Source organism: Misgurnus anguillicaudatus, chromosome 15 (genome assembly GCF_027580225.2).
Source record: "Misgurnus anguillicaudatus chromosome 15, ASM2758022v2, whole genome shotgun sequence".
Lineage (NCBI taxonomy): Eukaryota > Metazoa > Chordata > Actinopteri > Cypriniformes > Cobitidae > Misgurnus > Misgurnus anguillicaudatus.
Window position 1 is genome coordinate 27375080 of NC_073351.2, and position 23136 is coordinate 27398215.

General features: G+C 37.0%; 1 protein-coding gene across 1 annotated transcript in view; it reads left to right on the plus strand.

Annotated features, from left to right (window-relative positions):
* The first annotated feature begins 3882 nt into the window (after positions 1-3882).
* cmip (c-Maf inducing protein) overlaps positions 3883-23136 on the plus strand; it is a 42892-nt gene continuing 23638 nt past the window's right edge. Inside the window, exons 1-3 of the mRNA XM_055174953.2 lie at positions 3883-4781; positions 20452-20577; positions 20665-20715. Coding sequence (XP_055030928.2) covers positions 4365-4781; positions 20452-20577; positions 20665-20715 — 594 coding nt within the window. The 5' untranslated portion in view covers positions 3883-4364. The remainder of the gene's footprint in view (positions 4782-20451; positions 20578-20664; positions 20716-23136) is intronic.

Consider the following 23136-nt stretch of genomic DNA (forward strand, 5'->3'; position numbering starts at 1 on the left):
CAACATGTGACTCTTATTTCCAAATTTTGTGGTCCAAACAGGCATTAAGTGGAACTTTTTAAAAATTCACGGGTTAGATTGAGCAACAAAAAAAGACCACAGCAAAAAAATGTTTTGTTAGACGTGCAAGTCTATACGGTTTATGTTAACTATGCCCCTCACCTCAATCCACCAAACACAAAAGGCTTCCTGTTTAATATTTTGTGTATCACAGTCTGCCACATGACTAAAGTTGAATGGTATACCATGACTTCATATGATCTTGCATGCCTGACTGATTTCCTTGTTAAGCAGGTGCTAATGACTAAAATGCCAAGTCAAATGATGCAAGCTGCTTTTTTTACTAAATGCACAACAAAACCACAGTATTCCCAGCAGTGATATGATGCTTTTATCCCGGAAACCATGCGTGGAAAATGTTGTTAGCCAAAGGCAAAGTATGTGAATCTTAAGATGATGATTCTCCTGAGATGAATCAGACGTGTATTAATCTTTGAGATGATGATCTTAACCTATCAGCCAAATAGACGGAAAAAGAGTAATCTGATTAAAAGATTAATCATTAAATGTCATTAGGAAAGGAGGGCAGTCATGGTAGCAATATGGTAGGCTACTGTACATAAATAAAAAACACGGTTTCAGATACTGGATATCACTAAGCATTATCATTAAAGATGTTTTAAAGAATTTTCACCACACAAACAGTATACAAAAGTTGTCACTTGGGTACCCTTAAAAAAGGTATTACCATTCAGGTACAGATATGTAGACATTTGGTACCAAATCGCACCTTTGAGGTACTAATATGAACTCTTTGGGGTGGTTTCCCAGACAGGAATTATTTTAAACCAGGACTAGGCCTTAGTTTAATTATGAAATATAAAATGTTTTAATAAACATGCCTTACTAAAAACATTACTTGTGTGCATTTTGAGGTTAAACAAAGGGCACTGATGTATTTTAAGATATGTCAGTGCAAGTTGTTTTCAGTTTGGACAGCTCTTACATTTATTTTAGTCTAGGACTAGTCTAATTCCTGTTCAGGAAACCGCCACTTTAGGTTTTTTGAGAGTGTAGCGCATATGTCATCTACTCAAATGTATTTATTCATAAATTGTTTTAACCGAACTGCCAAAGTCAGGATATTAATCTTAATGGGGTTTTTCACATAGAAAGTCCAAATATTTCATAATAACAAAGCAAAACTGAAACATGATTCTCTTGAACATGATTAATACTGAAACTTTAAGTAAGTTTTGTGCCAGGCAAATGAGATGATTTTAAAATTGAATGTGAAACGTTTAAAGGAACACACCGCCTTTTTGGGACTTTAGCTTATTCATCGTATCCCCCAGAGTTAGATAAGTACATACCCTTTACATCTCCGTGCGTCCTGTAACTCCTTTTGATGCACCCACCGCTAGCCTAGCTTAGCACAAAGACTGGAAGTAAATGGCTCCAGTTAGCATATTGCTCCTCACCACAGGCTTCTCAGGTGTTGCGAGCAAATCACTCCGCCCAAGTAGCAGTGCTTCGCCTTCTGAGAATATAGTTCCTATTATGTTAAAAGATGGCTGTGTCTTATATGACATTGTAATTTGTACATGTTGTGACATGCTGTTTCATTTTCTTTTAAAGATCGGATGAGGACCCATAGTTACCATAGATACCTTCGAATTGGGCCCCCAATTTGCTAAATCCTCAACTGTGGGTAACATACTTATGCCGCAATAGTTCGCCTGTCTGGAACCAAGCTGATTTAAACCACATCACTATGTGACACTTGCATTACATGTGAACTGCACCTACGCTAATAGGATTTTGTTTCTCTCTCCCTCTCTCGTCCTCAACCCAAAGAACATTGAGATTAACAGATCCAGTTCAGGTAAATGTGAAAGTCGGCACACCAACGATCTACTGGCCGTCCATCAACGTGATGCCCAGTTGATGCCTGACCAACAACCACCGGCAGAACCCGCTTAATCTCCTTATCCGTTTACATGGATATATATCTCCCAAGGGTTTTTCCCTCCTAGGACTTTTTTTATTTCCCCGGCTAAGAAGTCCGGGGGGTTTTTCTCCTAAGGGGTTTTTTAACCCGGGGAGGCAGCCTTCTTGGGCTTAACTTAGCACCCTCTTCTATACGTTACATTAATAATACGCTCGCTTATAATGTTGATTCATAGCCGCAGCAAATTTAGCTGCTTATGCTATCGTGTATTATGTTGTGCTATCTGTCGGTTTTTTGTGCTTTTCACTGCTTCTATTAATGTAAAGCTGCTTTGAAACAATTACTAATTGTGAAAAGCGCTATAATTGAATATACAAATCACAAAATATATAGAGGAAAATATTGGCGTTGTTTTGTCGCTTTTTGGGAGCGGTGTGCTGGCTGGGGCCATTTACTTCCGGTCTTTGTGCTAAGCTAGGTTAGCGGTGAGTGCATCAGACAGAGTTACAGGACGCACAGAGATGAAAAGGGTAAATAAGCTAGAATCCAAAAAGTCCATGTGTTCCTTTAAGTACACCCTGGGGTGCGTGTGATTTTTGTTGGGAATCATTTTTTCTAGGAAATTAAACCCATGAGACAAAAGTCAGATAACCCATGAGTCAAACTTGTTAAGTGAAACTATTTTGTCTCACCAGTCAGACAGAAGACAAGAAAGGATAAGAATCCCACTTCTCTTTAACTTACTGATATGAAATGTCTTTTCATAACTTAATTCGAATCTTTACGCACTGTTGAATTTGAATTAAAAGATTTTACCACCTGAATTTGTTGGTTAAAAGGGTGTATCAACAAACACTATCTGTTGATTTTCTTCATGCTCATCGCTGTCACAGCTCATACTGATAAAATGTGCTGTCAGTAATACGTAAGAGAAGATTACTAGCACAATAACAATGTTGTCACAAGCGGGAGGGGGGGTGTCCATTTTTGTGACTGAGTCTTTGTTTAGAGTGTGGGTGGGCCGATTGCTTCAGCCTCCCAGGAAATCTTGTCCGTTTAATGTGAAATGACAGGAGAAATATCCTAGTTGAATAAATATCTACCTCAAATGACCAAATGTGGGCCTATTTATTTTCAGACATTGCTGTTTAAGCTAAACAAAAGTTAAACTGAGGCCTTTTAACCACAACACAATGCGTGGAATTTCAAACTTCTTAATTTTAATAATATTTCTTCCTTTCTATTTGTACGCAGTAGTAAACAGTTTTAGCACGTGTGTTTCAAAGTGTGATATGGCGGAAATTCATTTGAATCTCATCACATTTTATAATAGCTGTTTGGATTACATATTAATAAACCACAGTGACATACATTAAGGCCAAAAATATTTCAAAGGTATTTTAAAAGTTAAAACAGTGCTGAAGTATTTTACATGAGTCAGGTTTGGGCAAGTTATTGTTTGTGATTTACATATTGCACGTTTGTAAACGTTTTTCTCAAATGTATTTATGTAAAGCTGATTTGCAACAATTCAAAACTGTGAAAAGCTCTGTAGAAATACATTCAATAGCTACACTATAATATACATGTTGCCATAAAGCCCTTTATTTTTTTTTAGTGGGTTAACCATTTTAAAGCCAGCTTGTATACATATCTATATATAGATAATAACGAAAAATAATCACTTAGCCTATAAGTAGACTAAACAGTGTGACAACTTGCCCTTGTGTCACGTATCTCTAATTTATTGCTCACCTCAAAACATTTATTTTTTCAGCACACTGGTTATAAATGCTGAAATCGTGTGAACCACTGATCTTTAGCAACACATGAGCCATATATGTTTATAACATGACAATACCCTGCGCGCTCCCTCTTCACCATTTTGCAAGAGAGGGGAAGTGCGCGGTTGCGCGCTGCCTATCAAACACAGACAGCAGCGGCGAGAGAGACGCACGGCGCGCATCCGTTCGCCTCCCCATTGACGTCACTCCGGTATCACATGAACGAGCCGGGACCAATCCACGCAGCCCTACCGTAGCACTCGGTTCCTCCACAGAGATAGGGAGGAAAACGACAGAAAAGGGAACTGTGAGCATCTGAAGAACAAATAAAATACAGACTCGAATCGTTGTGGATTCTGTATCCGGTTATTGGTTTATACCGGGAAGACTGGATTAACATGCAGCGGAGGGACGCGGAATGGATACGGCAATGGCCCGAACATATTGAATAGCTCGCAACGCGCAAAGGAAAGATATATATTTATTATTCTAAGGAAACATATTTATACCCTTCCTCATCGTGACCTACCTCCACGACGGTTTTACCTAATGGCGTCGATTTTCACCGTCAACGATCGCCGTATTTTTAACGCCAAGAGCGTCTAGTCGCGGATCGTCTGAGCCTATATATGCCGAACACTGGGACGAGCATTATTAAAAGACATCCACCTGATCCGACCCCACGCCGTCGATTTTCGCTTAGTTCAAGCATGGATTTTCACGGGAGCGGCGGTGGAAATGAACTGCATAACAATCAGTTTTATCCGTCCGAGGAGAGCAAGCCGCTGCTGGGGGAAATGTCCGCGCAACAGCCCCCGCTGCCACCGGAGGGCAATAATAACCATAAATCGGGGCCCTGTAGCAAGAGGAGCCTTCTCCATAGCAGCAGCGGCATGAGATATAAACTCCTTCAGGAAGGAGACATCCAGGTGTGCGTGGTCAAACACCCGCGGACCTTCCTCAGTAAGATCCTAACCTCCAAATTTTTACGGAGGTGGGAGCCGCACCATCTCACATTGACGGAAGGCAGTCTGCTTTCTGCCACGGTAAGATAAGCTTGGCGTGTAGCCTTCATGTAGCTCATTTGGTTTTAGCTACGCAAATGTCAAGGGTTCGATAGGCTTCACAAAATGTGTGACTTGAATGCATATACTGTAAGTCGCGTGCGCCAGATGCATAAACGTCAATGTGGCCATGTTTAATACAGTGCAACAGTAAAGACAAATTTTTGTGTGTTTCCAAAACGCGATCTGAAAACGTGATTTTGACGTCATAATGCCATCGTAATCTTTCCCGTTACCTTGTTTATTTGTCGATGGTACAGTAGTCGCAGATGCCTCTGGTTGTGTTCATCGTGCCACAGTCGCCCCCTCGTTTTGAAAGGCTTATTGCATTCTTCATCTTTTAAACAACAAACTGTAGCCTACTTTTTTTCACGAGCTTCCAATATATATTTCAAAGTGTCACATTATAATTAGTGGCAGATCTAAAGATCACGGTCAGAAAACTACTGGAGCAGAATCGTGAACAAAGAAAAACTGGGCTTGCACGAGCTTGTAATGAGTACTGGCCTCAATCTGAGGACATTTTCTTTGTCCATGTAACTATATTGAATGTTTTGGGCCTGCTACTTTCTGTAGGTAATAATGAGGGGTTATTTTTAGGGCAGCCGAGTTACTAAAATAACGTGTGATCTTTTTTATGTGCATGGTCCATATATTCAATGTAAGAATAACTATCAGATGAATTGATGTTGTGCATAACTTTTACATTGTCAGTAAAAGAAGGTATACAAATGCTGTCAGTGGGACGGTTACCCTTTAAATAGTTCCTAATATATACCATTTAGGTATCATTATGTACCTTTAAGGTACAAGTATGCACTCTTCACCGTCCCAGTGAGAGATTTTGTACCAGAGTGTATTTTATTATGCTTGTTGTTATTTTTATTGTCTTATCTATTTGAATGCCTGACACGTTTGATCACTTAGTTCTCTGAAGACTTTAAGTCTCATCTGATGCTCAGATATTCACAAACATAAGGCCATACGCATTAATTGCTGCTCAAGAGGCCTGTCAATGGAAAAGCAGTGTCCCTATCACGATGGATTTACCCACCTGGGATGTTTCAACTTGATGATAATTTATAAAAGCAAACATGACTTTCTAGGTTACCTGAGATCATTCATAATTGTTACACTCATTCAAAAGGCTCTTGTTGACATCCTATGTCAAGTCTCTCAGATCAGTATAGGACATCCTGAAAGACAGGGACGTTACTGCGAACATCAAATGTGCTGATTAAATTAAAGGTTTAAATTTTACAGCTGTATTTCATCATTCTGATATGATCGAATTAGTGGTTAACTTCTTCCTGAAATGAACATAAATTAGATTGCTTGTTTAACAACGGTCAGACTGTCGAATGAAGTCCCTCGGGATTTGTGAGGCTAGCTGGGAATAGTCCAAGCCAAACACCTTATGTTTACGTTTGCTCCAATAGGATGTCGTTTTGGAGAGGTTTAAGTCATGAATTATAAGAAGGTTTTTATAGGAAACTGAATTTAACGATTGTATAAAATCATTTCATTTTTCTACCGTAGCCGTCCAGTCGTTCAGTATCGGTTTGCTTGTAGTCGAAAGGTCCCTTAATAGATCTTTAGCTAGTGACCCGTGTTCAGTTGACCATAGCTAATGGAGGTAGTTGTCTGTGGCTAATGTTCTCTTTTGGCAAAGACTGACCTGTTTGTGATTCAATTGAGTGTTTTACCATTGTGCTTTAGGAGGAACTTTACAGTCCGAATTTGATTTATAAATGGTTTGTAAGTCAAAGCTTTGTAGATCAGCTCAAACCTGGCAAAATGTTTTATAGCAATTTCCAGAACATCAAAATGTAACTTGAATATGTTGAAATCTTTTATTCAGTTATGTTTTTAGATTGTTTTAAGTTTGAATTTTGATCAAGGTGTGAAAAACATGTAAAAACGTAACAAACTATTGGTTTGGTAAAGTTTTTTTGAGTTATGTGGCTTTCACACCAGACATGGAAGAGGCCGCAAGTGCGAGTGATTTACATGTTAAGTTAATGCAAAGACACGAATAGGCTGTGGCACGTTACGCGCAAAACACGCAAGTTGAAAAATCTGAACTTTGACGGATATTTGCTTCGCGGTCACCAATCAGGAGCTTGCTCTAGTAGTGACGTGATTACAGGTCTGCGAATTTCCGCGTGAATGTCTCGAATGACTAGAATTTTACGTGCGGCTTTCACACGCGAATGAAGCGAGTAAACTCAAAATGTTCAAGCATCCAACTAGGTGCAAAAAAGTTTTGCCGCCTCTACCGTGTCTGGTGTGAACGCACAGTTAATGGGGCAGTGTCAAAAACGGTTTGGCAAGATGAGAAATTCAAAAATCTTTTAAAAAAACTTCTTTTAAAAGCACACATAAGGTTTATTTCAATGCACATAGTGTATTTATGTCAATTTTATGCAATCATAAAAATGGTGCAAATGTAATTTTTTAAAGTTAAGACTGAATGGACCTGAAAATGTCAAATGGTGTAACGGCCAATTGTGCCAAAGAATGAAAATATAAAATATTTTATCCACCTTTATGGCAAGTGTAATCATCAAAATAATAATAATAAAAATAATATTATGATAACATGTTATTAGTTATTTCTAATGTAAATTTTAATGCGTTTTTGTAATATTTGTCCTGACATATGCTGAAAACAGCTGTTTTCTAAATAATCTTTACAAATGATGTATAAAGGTATGTAAAAAATTATATTACACCTAACTGGATGATTATATTTTATTCCACATTTGTTTTTATACATATTTATATTTTCATTTAAAAAAATACTAGATACACCAATTGAGACAGACCAGTTACACCAAATTGACATTTTTGCTATTATCCCCCAAATATTCTTTCAAAATGAAATAAAACGAGAAATTTTACACTTGGTCCTCAAAAAAGAGAATGTATGCAAGTAACCTGCAAATTTATTTTAAAATTTTAACCCCTTTTACATTCAATTAAACCATATGGACACAAAATAATTAACGTCACATCATTTCTTGCTTATTCATGCCTCAAAGAATCAGCTGTGTTTGCTTCATAGACCTACTTAGCACATGATGGTGAATACAGTCATATGATAAAACTAACTAGTGAAAGCTGTATGCTAATTTCCAGGTTTTTGTCTCACGGACATTTGCGATGGCGAAGACGAACCGGTTGGCGTTTTGATTTTCGATAAATATAGTCAGCTTTGTGGAAAGTGATCTCACACAAAGATCTGAAAGATGTGACTCACCTCGTTTCTAAACTTTCAGAGAAAAGATCTTATTTGCGTAACAGAGCTCCATTATGAATAACTCCTCTCATTCTTTTGGTAAAGAAACATCAAAAGTCTTGTCTCTGAAGGCATATTTACGTGGATGCCCTCGAGAGCCGTCTGCGTCTATTGTTGCCGTTCATGTCAGGTCCTGTTAATTAGAATGAGTGCCAGATGAAAAACCATATATCACAACACGTCTCTTGTATAAACATTACATTGCAAGGTGAGAGCTGCTCGATAGCTGTGTTATCTGCTGCGTTTGATATTTTGTGATACCTGCGTTAAAAACCTGTGTACTTTTCATGTTTTGAGAGATTCTTATCCACAGGAAATGCTATTCACGTGTTTAGTTAAAGGGTACATGTTAACCAATGTACAGTGTAGTCAGTGCAATCTAAAAGAGTCATTGAATTTTAAGCAATGCTGATGACTATAAGCTAAACGGTTGCCCAAATCCGGCCGTCATGAGCTCAGTGGGTGACCAACAGGTCAGATAACACCCGTAACAAAGGCTTCTTTAATACTACAGTTGGACTTTTGTAAACAAACAGATCCGCAACGAAGACCGGCCACATAAACTATTGTGACTCCCTGAGATCCTCGGCTAGCATCCAAATATGCGCTGTAATTGAGATGTAGGAGCTGGCTTCGTTTTTGTAGCACAGAAAAGCCATTAGGAGAGCATTTTCAAACACTGGCACGGTTTCAGAGCTGTTTCGCATGTACTTAGTGGTTTGTGTTTCAATATTGTTGGTTTTTTTTATTATTGTGCCAGCAAGGATATATGGACAGAATGCTATTGTATTTCGGAGAAATGGCCTGAGAAAAAGTTAAATGTTTAAAATGCATATTCGTTGTTTATAATGGAGTGAGTGAATTGCACTGTGGAGCCATGTTGATGTATTTTGGAGAGGTTTGTTAGAGGGCCAGATGGGATGTATGGGTCTTTGTCTGTAGTTGTTCACATGATACGCTTCGGGACAATGTGGGGGCATCGTGGAATGGGATTCTCAGCATTTTGACCTCATATTCTGGTAAACATCTTGGTTATCGTCCTTGAAGAAAAGTTTGATGAAGTTTACTAAATAATATGCAAGTTTAAAGGGATAGTTCACCCAAAAATGAAAATAATGTCATTAATGACTCACCCTCATGTCGTTCCAAACGCGTAAGACATCCGTTCATCTTCGGAACAAGATGTTTTATATTTAGTCCGAGAGCTTGTTGACCCTTCTATGTACGGTATACTTTCCATGTCCAGATAGGTAATAAAAACATCATTAAAGTAGTCCATATGACATCAGTGGGTCAGTTGGAATGTGTTGAGGCATCGAAAGTGCATTTTGGTCTAGGAATAACGGGAATTGCGACTTTGTTCAGGATTGTCTTCTCTTCCGCGTCTGTTGTGGAGCGCGTGCCCGAGACTAAAGTCACGTGACTGCAGTTACGTGGCTGACGTGTTATTTGGTGCGCCCCAGCTGTTTGTTATTTATGTGCGCCCGGGCTTTGTTTGCAGTTTGTACGTTTGGAAAAAAACTTTGCAAACATGTCTGAGGATAACACGTCATCCGCGTCAATGCAGTCACGTGACTTTAGTCTCACGCATGCGCTTCTCAACAGATGCGGAAGAGAAGACAATGCTGAATAAAGTCGTAATTTTTGTTATTTTGGACCAAAATGTATTTTCGATGCTTTAACACATTCTAACTGACCGACTGATGTCATATGGACTACTTTAATGATGTTTTTATTACCTATCTGGACATGGAAAGTATACCGTACATAGAAGGGTCAACAAGCTCTCGGACTAAATATAAAACATCTTAAACTGTGTTTCCAAAGATGAACGGAGGTCTTACGAGTTTGGAACGACATGAGAGTGAGTCATAAATGACATTATTTTCATTTTTGGGTAAACTACCCCTTTAACCACGTGATCTAGTTTACATTAACACATTCTGTTTGCATAACACATTTCTAGATGCAAAAAGCAACACATGATTTTTTTTAATCAAAATCTTTGACAGTATGACCACACAATCTCGCCAATTCATATTTTTTTTACGAAATGGTTAATTCATATGAATGTGCATGTTTTTGTAGGTTTCATTTATGCGTTTTTTCTCATCATTTGATTTCGCATAATTAATTTTTTACAGATCATCATATTAACCTCCTCGCAAATACATACGAAATCCCATGAGATCGGGTTGGTTATAAAGCAGCTTTGTTTTTGATTCACCTGAAACCATTTTAAATAGAGATTTTACTGTAACAGCACTGCATCCATTGTTGGAGATTTAAAGACCCTCCAGGTAAACACCAGATTGGGGATTGTAATTCATGTAGCTGTATTATGAAGATGACAGATGTGTAATATGATATCCGTTGTGTTGATCGTGTGTGAGCTTTTTGTATAGGCTGCAGGCTGTTGAGGTTTAGAAACAAAACTGATGTGGGCACATCCGTAATATAGACACCTGTCACTCAATTTCCTTTGCAGTCTAGGGTCGTCGAATTTGTGGTAAAGTTGACTTATGAATGGATGATGGCAGTCTGAAATTTGACTGGTTCAGCGTGAAGGATACACCTATGGCTAAATTTTAGAAAAAGCATAACCACATAAACGGAAATGTTTTGACACTTTAAAATTACTCACTTTATATTGGCTGCAATGTCTTTGCACACCGCATAAATTTGTATCGTACTCCGTATTTATTCGGACTTGATGCATTTTTGGTTTTATATGCAAGTTCATTCGCAGGCCTTGTAAATGGATACGTGTGTGTTGGATTTGTTCATGTGCATCTATTATATTTTAAAGATGTATGATGTTAATTGAAGCCAGCTGTCTTTTGGGATTTTAGTGTTGTTTGGTCTTTAGGCATGCAGTCCTATCCATCTGTTCAGTAACTAAGCTCCGAGTTCTTCTGTAGCCTTTGGTGTTTAATATCTTGGGAATTACCATGTAAACATGTAAATTGGTTGGAGATTTTATTTTTTTGGCTTGGGTTACTTCAGCAGAGTTGCTACTGATATACCGTGAGCAAAGCATTTAGCTGGAAGCAGCCGTGTTTACTTTGGAATAGAGCGTATTGTTGAAAATTTTGCATATCTCTGCGGTCAATTTTTGCATTGTCCACACAAAATGTGCATGTGCTTGGAACAATTATGCAAAAACAGGTGAAATGTTAAGCTTTTATAAGGGCTACATTTTTGTGGGCATGGGCATTAACAAGTCAGCGATTCTTCTTAGTGCATTTTCAAGGTTGTCAGTGTAGAAATACGTGATAGACCTACAGTATATAGCCAGTAGGGATGTGCATCTCCATAACTTCAATGTGATTCGCATCTCGATGAATAGCCTACAATGCAATACATTAAAGATGCATACAGTATGAAGCAGCTACTGATGCAATACGATGCGATTCACCCCATTACCATTTCGCCAACAGTATTCGCGTGACACAACAATGTAAGCAAAGCTTTTAGGCTATAAAAGCAATGTTTTCATTAAAAGCCACCATAATACAAGAAAATGGCATATACTACCTGTAACTGCTTTGGACCCACCCACAATATTATTTTTTGCTTCCGACAGTCATCGATTTGTAATTACTTGGTGGAGGATAGCTCTACTTCTGCCATGTTATGCTCTTGTGACTCATGTGACTTTATGACACGCCTTGGTTTCCGAAGGGTTGTGATACGCCAGAATGTTTCAAGAGGAGAAAGCAATCTTAAAATATTCATTACTTTTTAAATAATACAAGTATAGTGCATTTACTAATAATTAAACATAAATAAATCTGTTTTTACAGATGCGAAATATGTTAGAAAAGAGGCATCACGATGCAAATGCTAATTTGTATTCGATACCTAGTTTTTAAACCGATGAATCGCATTGTTAACTTTTTATGCCGTAGCACAGAGCAAATTGTGGAATCTTCCCATTCCTATAGCAGGCTGTATACTCTCTATATTTCATTTTTGGGGTTTTCAATAGTGTCTCTGATTTAAACACTCTTATGCTGCGTTTACACAAGCCGCGTTTGAGGCGTCAAAATCGCGCCTAGTAACTGGCTGCTTAAAACAAATCCACTGAAATGAATACGATAACCTATTATAATATTAACATTAGCATGCATAATTGAGTGGACAAATTAAACCAAGTGTCCTAACCTGGCATTACAGTGACTAGTCATACAGTTTACATGATTTGGCTGTTGACTTTATTATTGTGTTTTTATCTCTTTGCTTGATGGCAAAAATATAATGATGAAGTGTGTTTAGCTCCTGGGAAATGCACGTGTTAAGTTGACCAAAATTCATAAGAAAGTCCGATTATATTGGCAAGCAGAAGCAGACATTCGCATTCAGACGGGATAACATTTCTTAGAGGACTGCAGAGTTTCCAAAAAAAAAACAGCAGGTAAATTTGTCTGGAATTTTTTTTACAGAGATTGTGTGAGAATAAACAGACCTTGCAGATTTGGATGGGATTAAAATCACAAGCTACATCTGTAAAATGTCAGTTTCTCCAATGGGAAAACTAGTCCTGTCTGAATATGGCTTTTGTCTATGAAAAAATACATCTAGTCACTTTTAGTACAGTATGTTGTAATTATTGCATACAGATGTTTAAAAAGTTTAAATATAGCTTTTTATTATGTTTTATCCAATGCAAAGACAATAATTCTTCAAAGGCAATAATATAACAAGTGCATTACATATGCATTTGGGAGACACTTTTATCCAATGCGACTTAATGTGACATTACATGGTATATGTTTTATCAGTATGTGTGTTCCCTTCACAGTAAAAAATTCCTTGTTGCATTATAAACTTATAAATAAATTTTATTTCAACATTTTTCAATTTGAAATTAGAATGAATTTCAACTTTTTGACTAGTGAGGTGTTGCTATGAATTATAAAAATAAAGTTGAAATAACTTTGTATAATAGTAAATCCATACTAGACAAGAAAGTTGAAATTAGTTATAAATTCAAGTTAATGAAACATTAACACTTTACAATAAGGTTCAATAGTTAACATAAGTTAACTACATTAGTTAACATGAACTAATTATGAACTGCATTTATACAGCATTTATTAATCTTTGTTAATGTTAATTTTAACAATTACTAATACTTTATAAAATTTTTGTTATCGTTAGTTAATGCACTGTGAACTAACATGAACAAACAATTAAAAGCTTTATTTCTATTAACTAACATTAACAAAGATTAATAAATACTGTAACAAATTATTGCTCATGGTTTGTTCATGTTATTTTATACATTAACTAATGTTAACTAATGAGCCATATTGTAAAGTGTTACCAATTAAACATATAAATTTAAGTGCCACAAGGATTTTTAACAGTGTGGGATTAAACCCATGACTAGTAGGGATGCACCGAATGATCAGCAACCAAAACTATGTGAAAAATAGCAAAAAAAGTTTAAATACATTTTACAGAACAATAACTTTTTGATGTTTAAATAGCAACCAATAGGTGTAAGCTGATGTGCTCGATTTATTATGCAGCAAACATGTCAGCATTGTGGAAGCATTTTAAAGTTTTAGAGAAAGATGTTTTTTTGTATTTATATTTTGGACAAAATAGTTTCGTTTGCAGAACATTTGGTGGATACCTAGTTGCCAGTGCCATGATTAAGCTACAGATACACTGAATACAAAGTTACCAAGTTTTAACAAATATTAAAGATGGTACCTGTAGAAAGATGAGAGAAATCATAAGGTTGTTTCTTTTTTAAGGAGAAAGGAGAAGAGGTTTTATATAGCGTAAGATTTCTGAAATTGTTGGTCAGAATTGATTGTTGACAATTAATTTTTAGCTATTGAATAACCCACATCCATCAGCCACCGACAAAGTCTATCAGTATTTTTTCATTGCTTCCCCCACGCTTGTTTTTGGTATGCCTTGAGTTCCTTGTGGTTTGGTACAGTAGGTACCACTGACTCTCTCGCTCGCCGTATCAGTTTGTCAGCTATCGAGATGCCACCTGAACACACTGATGTTTTTCTCCACATCATTTTCCATCTGGATCGCCTTGGTAACAAAAAAGCATATGTCTCTATTTCATCTCTTTGTTTCCATGGCAACATAGCAATGGTGAGAGGAGAGCTATTCAACTCCTCCTTAAGGAAGAATTGCACCATGAAAAACAGCCTCAATGAGATGAAGAAAGAAGTGGAGGACTTCTTGGAATGGAGAAGTGGAAAGAAACGCAGATAAAGAGAGAGAGGAAAGGACAATGAGCAACACAAAGATAAGCACGGAAAACGTCGAGCTCAGCGCATGTCTCCATCATCATACGGGATATTGTAGCTATGACAACCTTTTAAACAGGTTTTCACCTTGCGTATATGAACCCTGTGACTTTATGATAGACGAGCAGCGGTTCATCTGTGTTGACTCCACAAGCAGCAGGTCTGTAGTCCAGTGCAAACATTGCTCGTGTGATTGATTACTTTAAAAACGAGATATCGTAGAGCAGATAGGTATCACACCGACCCTTCAAAAAGAAGACGCTCCCTCGGCAAGCTGGGTATCTTGACTTTTTAACAGAGGGGGGAGGGACAGCCGATGGAGAACAGCCAGTTGGTCAATCACCTACGAGTGGGGGATGTAAATAAAAGACAGGCCTGTTTCATCCTGTTATACAAGGACGATCCGCGTGTTTGTTTGAAAAAAGCGAGAGCGATCTCGAGCCAGAGAGAATGAGTCAAGAAAGAAACAGCTTGTTTGCTCTGCCGAGCTCGGTGGCTGACACACAAACAGGAACTGTGGTTAGGTTTGAGTCTAGAGGGAGAGCAGCACAAATAGCAATAGCCTGTTTGTGCATACGCAGAGGGAGGGACACTCTAATAATGGAAGAGCTCGTTGCCGGGCTGCAGAGGAGGGAGGGCGGCTAATAAAGGAACGGCCGCAGTGTGCTATTGTAGAGGGAAGGAGACTGGGAACAGCCTGTTGACATTTGAGGTCATGTGATCACCAGCACTTCAGTCAGGAGTGGAACTGAGAAATGAGCTACAGTGGGCCGATAATGCAAATAAAGAAGCTGCAGCAGTCATTTATAGAGCAGAAGCGAAGAGGAACCTTAAATTCCCAGTAAACGTTGCGCGCTTTTGAGGAACCAGCTGTGTGAGTTCTTCAAGATTGAAGTGTTGAGTAACACATCCAAGTGTAGATTATTGGCAGTGTGTTACTGTAGCTCAGTTGATATAGTGATGCTTACCAAGGTCATGGGTTCGAATCAAAGGAAATGCACACTGTTCAAAGCTCTAATCCGTAACGTTGGTGTTTATGAGGCTAGCTCCGTTTTTATAACAAAATTGCAGGTTACTTTACGCACCTGAGGTGTGGTGTTTATGTGGGTCAGTTGGTGGAGTGCTGTATTACCAGTACAAAGGTCATATGTTCGAAGTTAGGGAAATATACACTTATTAAAGCTGCAATCCATAACTTTTGCCTCTGTCGCCATCTCTGTTCAAAACATAAAATTGCAGGTTGCTTTACGTACCTGAGGTGTGGTGTTTATGTGGGTCAGTTGGTGGAGTGCTGTATTACCAGTACAAAGGTCATAGGTTCGAACTTAGGGAAATATACACTTATTAAAGCTGCAATCCATAACTTTTGCCTCTATGTCGCCATCTCTGTTTTAATATAATATTGCAGGTTACTTTATGCACACTGATTAAAGCTGCAATCCATAACTTTTGCCTCTATGTCGCCATCTCTGTTTTAATATAATATTGCAGGTTACTTTATGCACACTGATTAAAGCTGCAATCCATAACTTCTGCCTCTGTCGCCATCTCTGTTCAAAACATAAACTTGCAGGTTGCTTTACGTACCTGTAGTGCGGTGTTTTTGTGGGTCAGTTGATGGAGGGCTGTATTACCAGTACAGAGGTCATTGGTTCGAACTTAGGGAACTGCGCACTGATTAAGCTGCAATCCATAACTTTTGCCTCTATGTCGCCATCTCTGTTTTAATATAATATTGCGGTTTACTTTATGCACACTGATTAAAGGTGCAATCCATAACTTTTGTCTCTGTCGCCATCTCTGTTTTAATATAATATTGCAGGTTACTTTATGCAAACTGATTAAAGCTGCAATCCATAACTTTTGCCTCTATGTCGCCATCTCTGTTCAAAACATAAAATTGCAGGTTGCTTTACGTACCTGTAGTGCGGTGTTTTTGTGGGTCAGTTGATGGAGTGCTGTATTACCAGTACCGAGGTCATCGGTTCGAACTTAGGGAAACGCGCGCTGATTAAGCTGCAATCCATAACTTTTAGCTTTATGTCGCCATCTCTGTTTTAATATAATATTGCAGGTTATTTTATGCACACTGATTAAAGGTGCAATCTATAACTTTTGTCTCTGTCGCCATATCTGTTTTAATATAATATTGCAGGTTACTTTATGCACACTGATTAAAGCTGCAATCCATAACTTTTAGCTTTATGTCGCCATCTCTGTTTTAATATGATATTGTAGGTTACTTTATGCACACTGATTAAAGGTGCAATCTATAACTTTTGTTTCTGTCGCCATCTCTGTTTTAATATAATATTGCAGGTTACTTTATGCACACTGATTAAAGGTGCAATCCATAACTTTTAGCTTTATGTCGCCATCTCTGTTTTAATATGATATTGCAGGTTACTTTATGCACACTGATTAAAGCTGCAATCCATAACTTCTTCCTCTATGTCGCCATCTCTGTTTTAATATAATATTGCAGTTTACTTTATGAACACTGATTAAAGCTGCAATCCATAACTTTTGCCTCCATTACGCCATCTCTGTTTTAATATAATATTGCAGGTTATTTTATGCACACTGATTAAAGGTGCAATCTATAACTTTTGTCTCTGTCGCCATCTCTGTTTTAATATAATATTGCAGGTTACTTTATGCATACTGATTAAAGCTGCAATCCATAACTTTTAGCTTTATGTCGCCATCTCTGTTTTAAAGGCACACCATGAAACTTTTTGGCCACTAGGGGGTGCTAGACATGTATTTTTCACGCCTAGCGCCCCTAGAGGCCACAAGCGCCGCAGCACTGTCGCAAAGGAAAGGAACTGGCCAACCTTAAAACTAAACTAAAAACTAAACATTTAAAACGCTAAACGATCAACATTTTGAGACAACAGGGAGAAACGCAGTCAGGTTACAACTTTCTGATGAGGAACTCGTCGTGGCAGAAGCCATTTCTCAATCTGAAGGTTGCAGCCTCCGAATGTCGTATTTCTAAGCTGCATACGTCATCAAGACTCTCTTATTTCACAATATTAACAATTATAAAGTTGACTAATATACTTAGTTAATCGTAAATTGTTGCAGTATGCTTATGACTTGCGAATGTAATGCTCAGTTTACCTTAATAAACCAGGCTTGATGACGTATTCAGCCTCCATATTTGACCTCCGGAGGCTGCAGCCTTCAAATTGAGAAACGACCAGAAATATTTCCTTGCCTTTTTCCAAACAAATATTGTTGCATCGTCTCTCTCTCCCTCGCAACCAGGATTTTCCGCAATGGCGCTCGTTTTTTCTCTCTTTTGTGTGAAAATTGTCGCTCCAAATCCAAGTAAACCGATGTGATCCAAGCAGACCTAAAGTCTGCCGCTTTGTAATACGTCACGCGAGTGACAGTGGAGCGCAGCAAATGAGGACGAGAGAAGAGAGAAACGCTCGGATCTGATTGGTGAATGAGTAGGGTTTGGTTTTACACTGTGAGCAAGTTTGACTGCTGTAGCATCCTGGATTGTAATGTAAATATCATAGACACAGTAAAAGAAAGGTAAATACGTGAACACAGCATCTGAATACAGCGAACTATAAGCAAGATAATCGCCGTAATTTATAAAGAAGATCGCATTTATGTATGAATCAAGATCGTGAGTTTATATAAAAAAATTGCCTTTAAGGGGAATCGAACCCGGGTCGCCCGTGTTATAGGTCCGTGACATTAAAACTGTGCCACTGAGTCACATGCTATAAATTGCTCTCTACACTCCTTAAGTAGCCTCCAGCCAAATTCACGTTAAAAACAAATTGTGTGGAGGAAGTGACGTATGCCGTAAAGCAGTCGAATTTTGTAGTTTTTTTTGGTGCTCTGGTTACTACCAGAAACCCTAAGTTTTAAAATACGAGTAAAAGTGATACAGACCCCGTCAGGCTATGGTAGACATGTCATTCAACCTATTTAAAGTCGATGTACTACCACAAGGGTCTTGAAAATGTATTATGAAGGTTGAAAAATTACATGGTGTCACTTTAATATAATATTGCGGGTTGCTTTACATACTTGTAGTGCTGTGTTACTGTAGCTATAGGTGTTGGTGTAGTGCTGCATTACCAGTGTGCAAAGATTATGAGTTCGAATCAAAGGAAACGCACACTGTTTAAAGATGTAATCTGTAACTTATTCCTCTGTTGCCATCTCTGTTCAACGCTACGTTAAAAGTGCAGAGGTCATGGGTTCGAGTCCAAGGAAGCGCACATTGGCTGCGCTTCCAAATGTCCCACTTCATGTGGACTTGCAGTCTCGTGTCCACCGCGTGCCCATTTCCACTAAGTCCACAAGATCGTGGGGTGTCCCATTTGTCTTTTATGGTTTCAAGGGTTATTTCCGACAGTTATGTATTTCTGTAGCTCACTTAATGAATCGCTGTATTATCAGTGCAAAGGTCATGTGTTCAAACTGGGGAAACGCACACTGATTAAAGCTGCAATCCGTAATGAATATGTTGCCATCTCTGTTTAAAACATAAAATGGCAGGTTAGTTAACTGCAATGCAGTGTTCCTGTAGCTCAGCTGGTAGATCGCTACGTTACCAGTGCAGAGGTCATGGGTTCGAGTCCAAGGAAACGCACATTGCCTGCCCCCAAATGTCGCATTTCAGGTGGACTTGCAGTCTTGCGTCCGTCATGTGCGCAATTCTGTTAAGTCCACAAGACCGCGGGGTGTCCCATTTGTCATTTACAGTTTCAAAAGAATTATTTTCGACAGTTGAAGTATTTCTGTAGATCGCTGTATTATCAGTACAAAGGTCATGTGTTCAAACTGGGGAAACGAACACTGATTAAAGCTGCAATCTGTAACTTTTGCCTCTGTTGCCATCTCTGTTTAAAAATGAAAATACGTTTTTACCTTGTCTTAGTTGATTAAGGGTAGTCTAACCGCATTCACGAACATACGAAAAGTGCTAGACATTCTGAACATCTCCATTTCATAGAAATTCCTCTTTTAGAAATATCCGCCAGAAAATGGCCCAATCTGAACAATGGATACATGTTACGTAAAATGCATCTCACTTCCTCCTTCATTCTCATTCAATTCCCTTCCCTTTCAAAGAATTGGCATTCATCCGGCCTCTCGTCTCCAACGGGAAGTAAATTGCAGCAGTGTTCGCGAAGCTCATGACGAAATGGCGAGGCGCGTTCCGAGGTGTGCTCTTCTATCTGTAACATTTTGGTCTGTCCATGTTCTGAAGTACATTCTTTTGAGTGGCAGCAAAGGCAGACAATCAGCGTAAAGTGCTTGCATTTCATATTGAGGTTGCCAGTTAAGCCCGAAGGGATGCCAAATAGGTGCAAAAACCACACGTTTAAAATCCCCCACGCTAATATAGCTTTCTGAGAGAGGTTTTTAGGAAGTTTCTAAGGCATTACAGACCCAACCAAAATTTAGTTGTCTACATGTCAAATCACAGAACAAGGAAAAATATCTCGTTCAATCATTCTATGTCACCTTTAAATACAATATTGCAGTTTAGGTAATACAGGTTGTATACTCGCAATGCTGTTTTCCTGTAGCTCAGTCGGTAAAGCATTGCGTTTGCAGCGCAAAAGGCACCCACATACTGACATTAACAAAAATGCAAAAAGTCACTTGACATCTGTAATGCCCTTTTCTTTACGTGGGTCGAAGTTGAATGACGTTAAACTGATATTATTCACAACTATAAATCATTAATATTGGTTTACCATAAACTGAAACGCATAAACGCTGATTGCTCCGTAACCGATTTTTCTTTTTTACCTAAAAAAACAGTTATGGATCGCACCTTTAAAAAAAAACATTTCAATGCACTCTTAGCCACTTTGAATTCACTTTTGAGTTTAGATCAGGATCTTACTTTATATTATCAATGCATCATCATGGCTTTCTGCGCCTTTTATGTGGTCTAAGTGTGACGTATGATTCTTGCGTTTAGAGGTGCGCTAAGAGGCCCGAGTCATGCAAAAGCTCCTTAACAGCTGCGGTTTCAGAGCGTTGACTGCAAAACTGAACGCGTGTTTTCCTGTTTCTGCAGCCCACAGGATATATGGAGGCCCCTGTGTCGTACAGCACTATAGAGGATCTGCAGTTGTTGTCTTGGGACAACGCACCCAAATACTGTGTCCAGCTAAGTTTCCCCGGAGGGACGGTCCTCCTGCAGGTAACCTCAACCTTTGTTTAATTACGCACACGTTGCCATTATCTTCTCGCTCTGACTCATTTTTGAAACGTTTATGTGTGTTCACAGGCTGCGAACAGCTATTTGCGAGACCAGTGGTTTCACTCTATACAGTGGAAGGTAAAGACAAGAGTTTTTTTGGAAACCTAAAATTGCCGACGTCATCAATATAATTTTGCATGTTCTTATGACAAAGTCGGATTTTACAGAAATGTATAAATACACCCTTGCATACAGTGGATCCAAAAATTGCCTCAGCCAAAAATTACAAAACATTTGGGCTTAGATTAATCTAGATAAATTTTATGTAAAATAAAAGTAATTTTTTGCATAAAATATATGAGTTTGTGCTGTGTGTAAATATTATGTATATTTAAACACACACACACATACATACAGTATATATACATTTAAGAAATGTTTTATTTTTATATCGTTATTTATTTATTTAATTATATATAATATAGAATATATAAAAATAGAAATAAATATATATTAACATGTAAATGTTTCTTAAATACATACATGAATGTGTGTGTATTTATATATACATAATAATTACACACAGCACAAATTCATGTATGTATTTAAGAAACATTTACATGTGTATATGCATTTATAATTGTTTTATATTCTATAAATATATATTTTATATTATATATATTCTACATATATATAAAACAATATATAAATAAAACCTTTCCTAAATGTATATATTTGTAAGTGTGTGTGTTTAAATATACATAATATTTACACACAGCACAAACTTATATATTATGCAAAACATTATTTATTTTGTATGAGATTTATCTAGATTAATCTATGCCCAGCACTACATTTAAATCACCCTTGTGTTGTTGGAAACCTAAAATTGCAGACGTCATCAATATAATTTTGCATGTTTTTATGAGCGAATCGGATTTTACAGTAATGTATAAATATCGCCTTGCGTAAAGTGGATCCAAAAATTGCCTCAGCCAAAAATACAAAAACATTTGGGCATAGATTAATCTAGATTAATCTCATAGAAAATAAAAGTAATTTTTTGCATAATATATAAGTTTGTGCTGTGTGTACATATTATGTATATTTAAACACACACACTTACATATATATACATTTAGGAAAGGTTTTATTTATATATTATTTTATATATATATATATATATATATATATATATATATATATATATATATATATATATATATATATATATATATATATATATATATATATATATATATATATATATATTTATATATTTATATTTATATATTTATATATATATATATATTTATATTTATATTTATATATATATTTATATATATATATATATATATATATATATATATGTATATGTATATGTATATGTATATGTATATGTATATATATATATGTATATATATATATATATATATATATATATATATATATATATATATATATATATATATATATATATATATATATATATATATATATATATATATATATATATGTAGAATATATATATGTAGAATATATATATGTAGAATATATATTTATAGAATATAAAAAAATTATAAATACATATACACATGTAAATGTTTCTTAAATACATACATGAATGTGTGTGTATTTATATATATATAAATAATGGGACTCATTCACTAAGCATGCGTACCCACAAATTTGTTCGTAAAATGTGTATACGGACGTTTTAACTTACAAATCATGATTTAACAAAATCTTTTATGCTAAAATGTATCCAAAAACGTAAGAACAACTTAGACCACATATGCGCAATAATCATGAACAAGGAGAAAGAACCCTATAATATATCTGTGTTATATATTTTATATTTTTTTTTCCTTGTTTATGATTATTAGGTACATGTGGTCTAAATTATTCTTACGTTGTTGTATACATTTAAAATAAATTTTAGTATGAAAGTTTTTGTTGAATCGTGATCCGTAAGTTAAAAAATGTCCGTACATTTTACAGACACATTTGTGCGTACGCTTGCTTAGTGAATGAGACCCAATAATAACACACAGCACAAACTCATATGTTATGCAAAAAAATTACTTTTATTTTGTATGAGATTAATCTAGATTAATCTATGCCCAGCACTACATTTAAGTCACCCTCGTGTTGTTTCAAACTTAGTTGACAGACTTTCTTTTGAAAAAACTTGCAAAATTCACTTTTATTGGCATTTATTGCAGAGACAAAAATATTTACAGTTTTCGATTAACATAAAGGCGAGTAAATGATTGCAGATTTTTTTTTTCATTTATTTATTTATTCTTTATGCCATATATGGCTGTATTCATGGTGAGAACTGGTTAATCCATACACAGGTTGATCCAGACAAGTTAATCCATACACAGTCTGGGGGAGGGGCAATTTGCTATCTCCAATTTACCTAGTTGGCATGTTTTTGGCATGTGGGATGAAACCGGAGTACCCGTAGTACACCCAGGCTGACACATGGAGAACATGCAAACTCCACATAGAAAAGCCACCTGACCTAGCTGGGGACCTTCTTGCTGTGAGGTC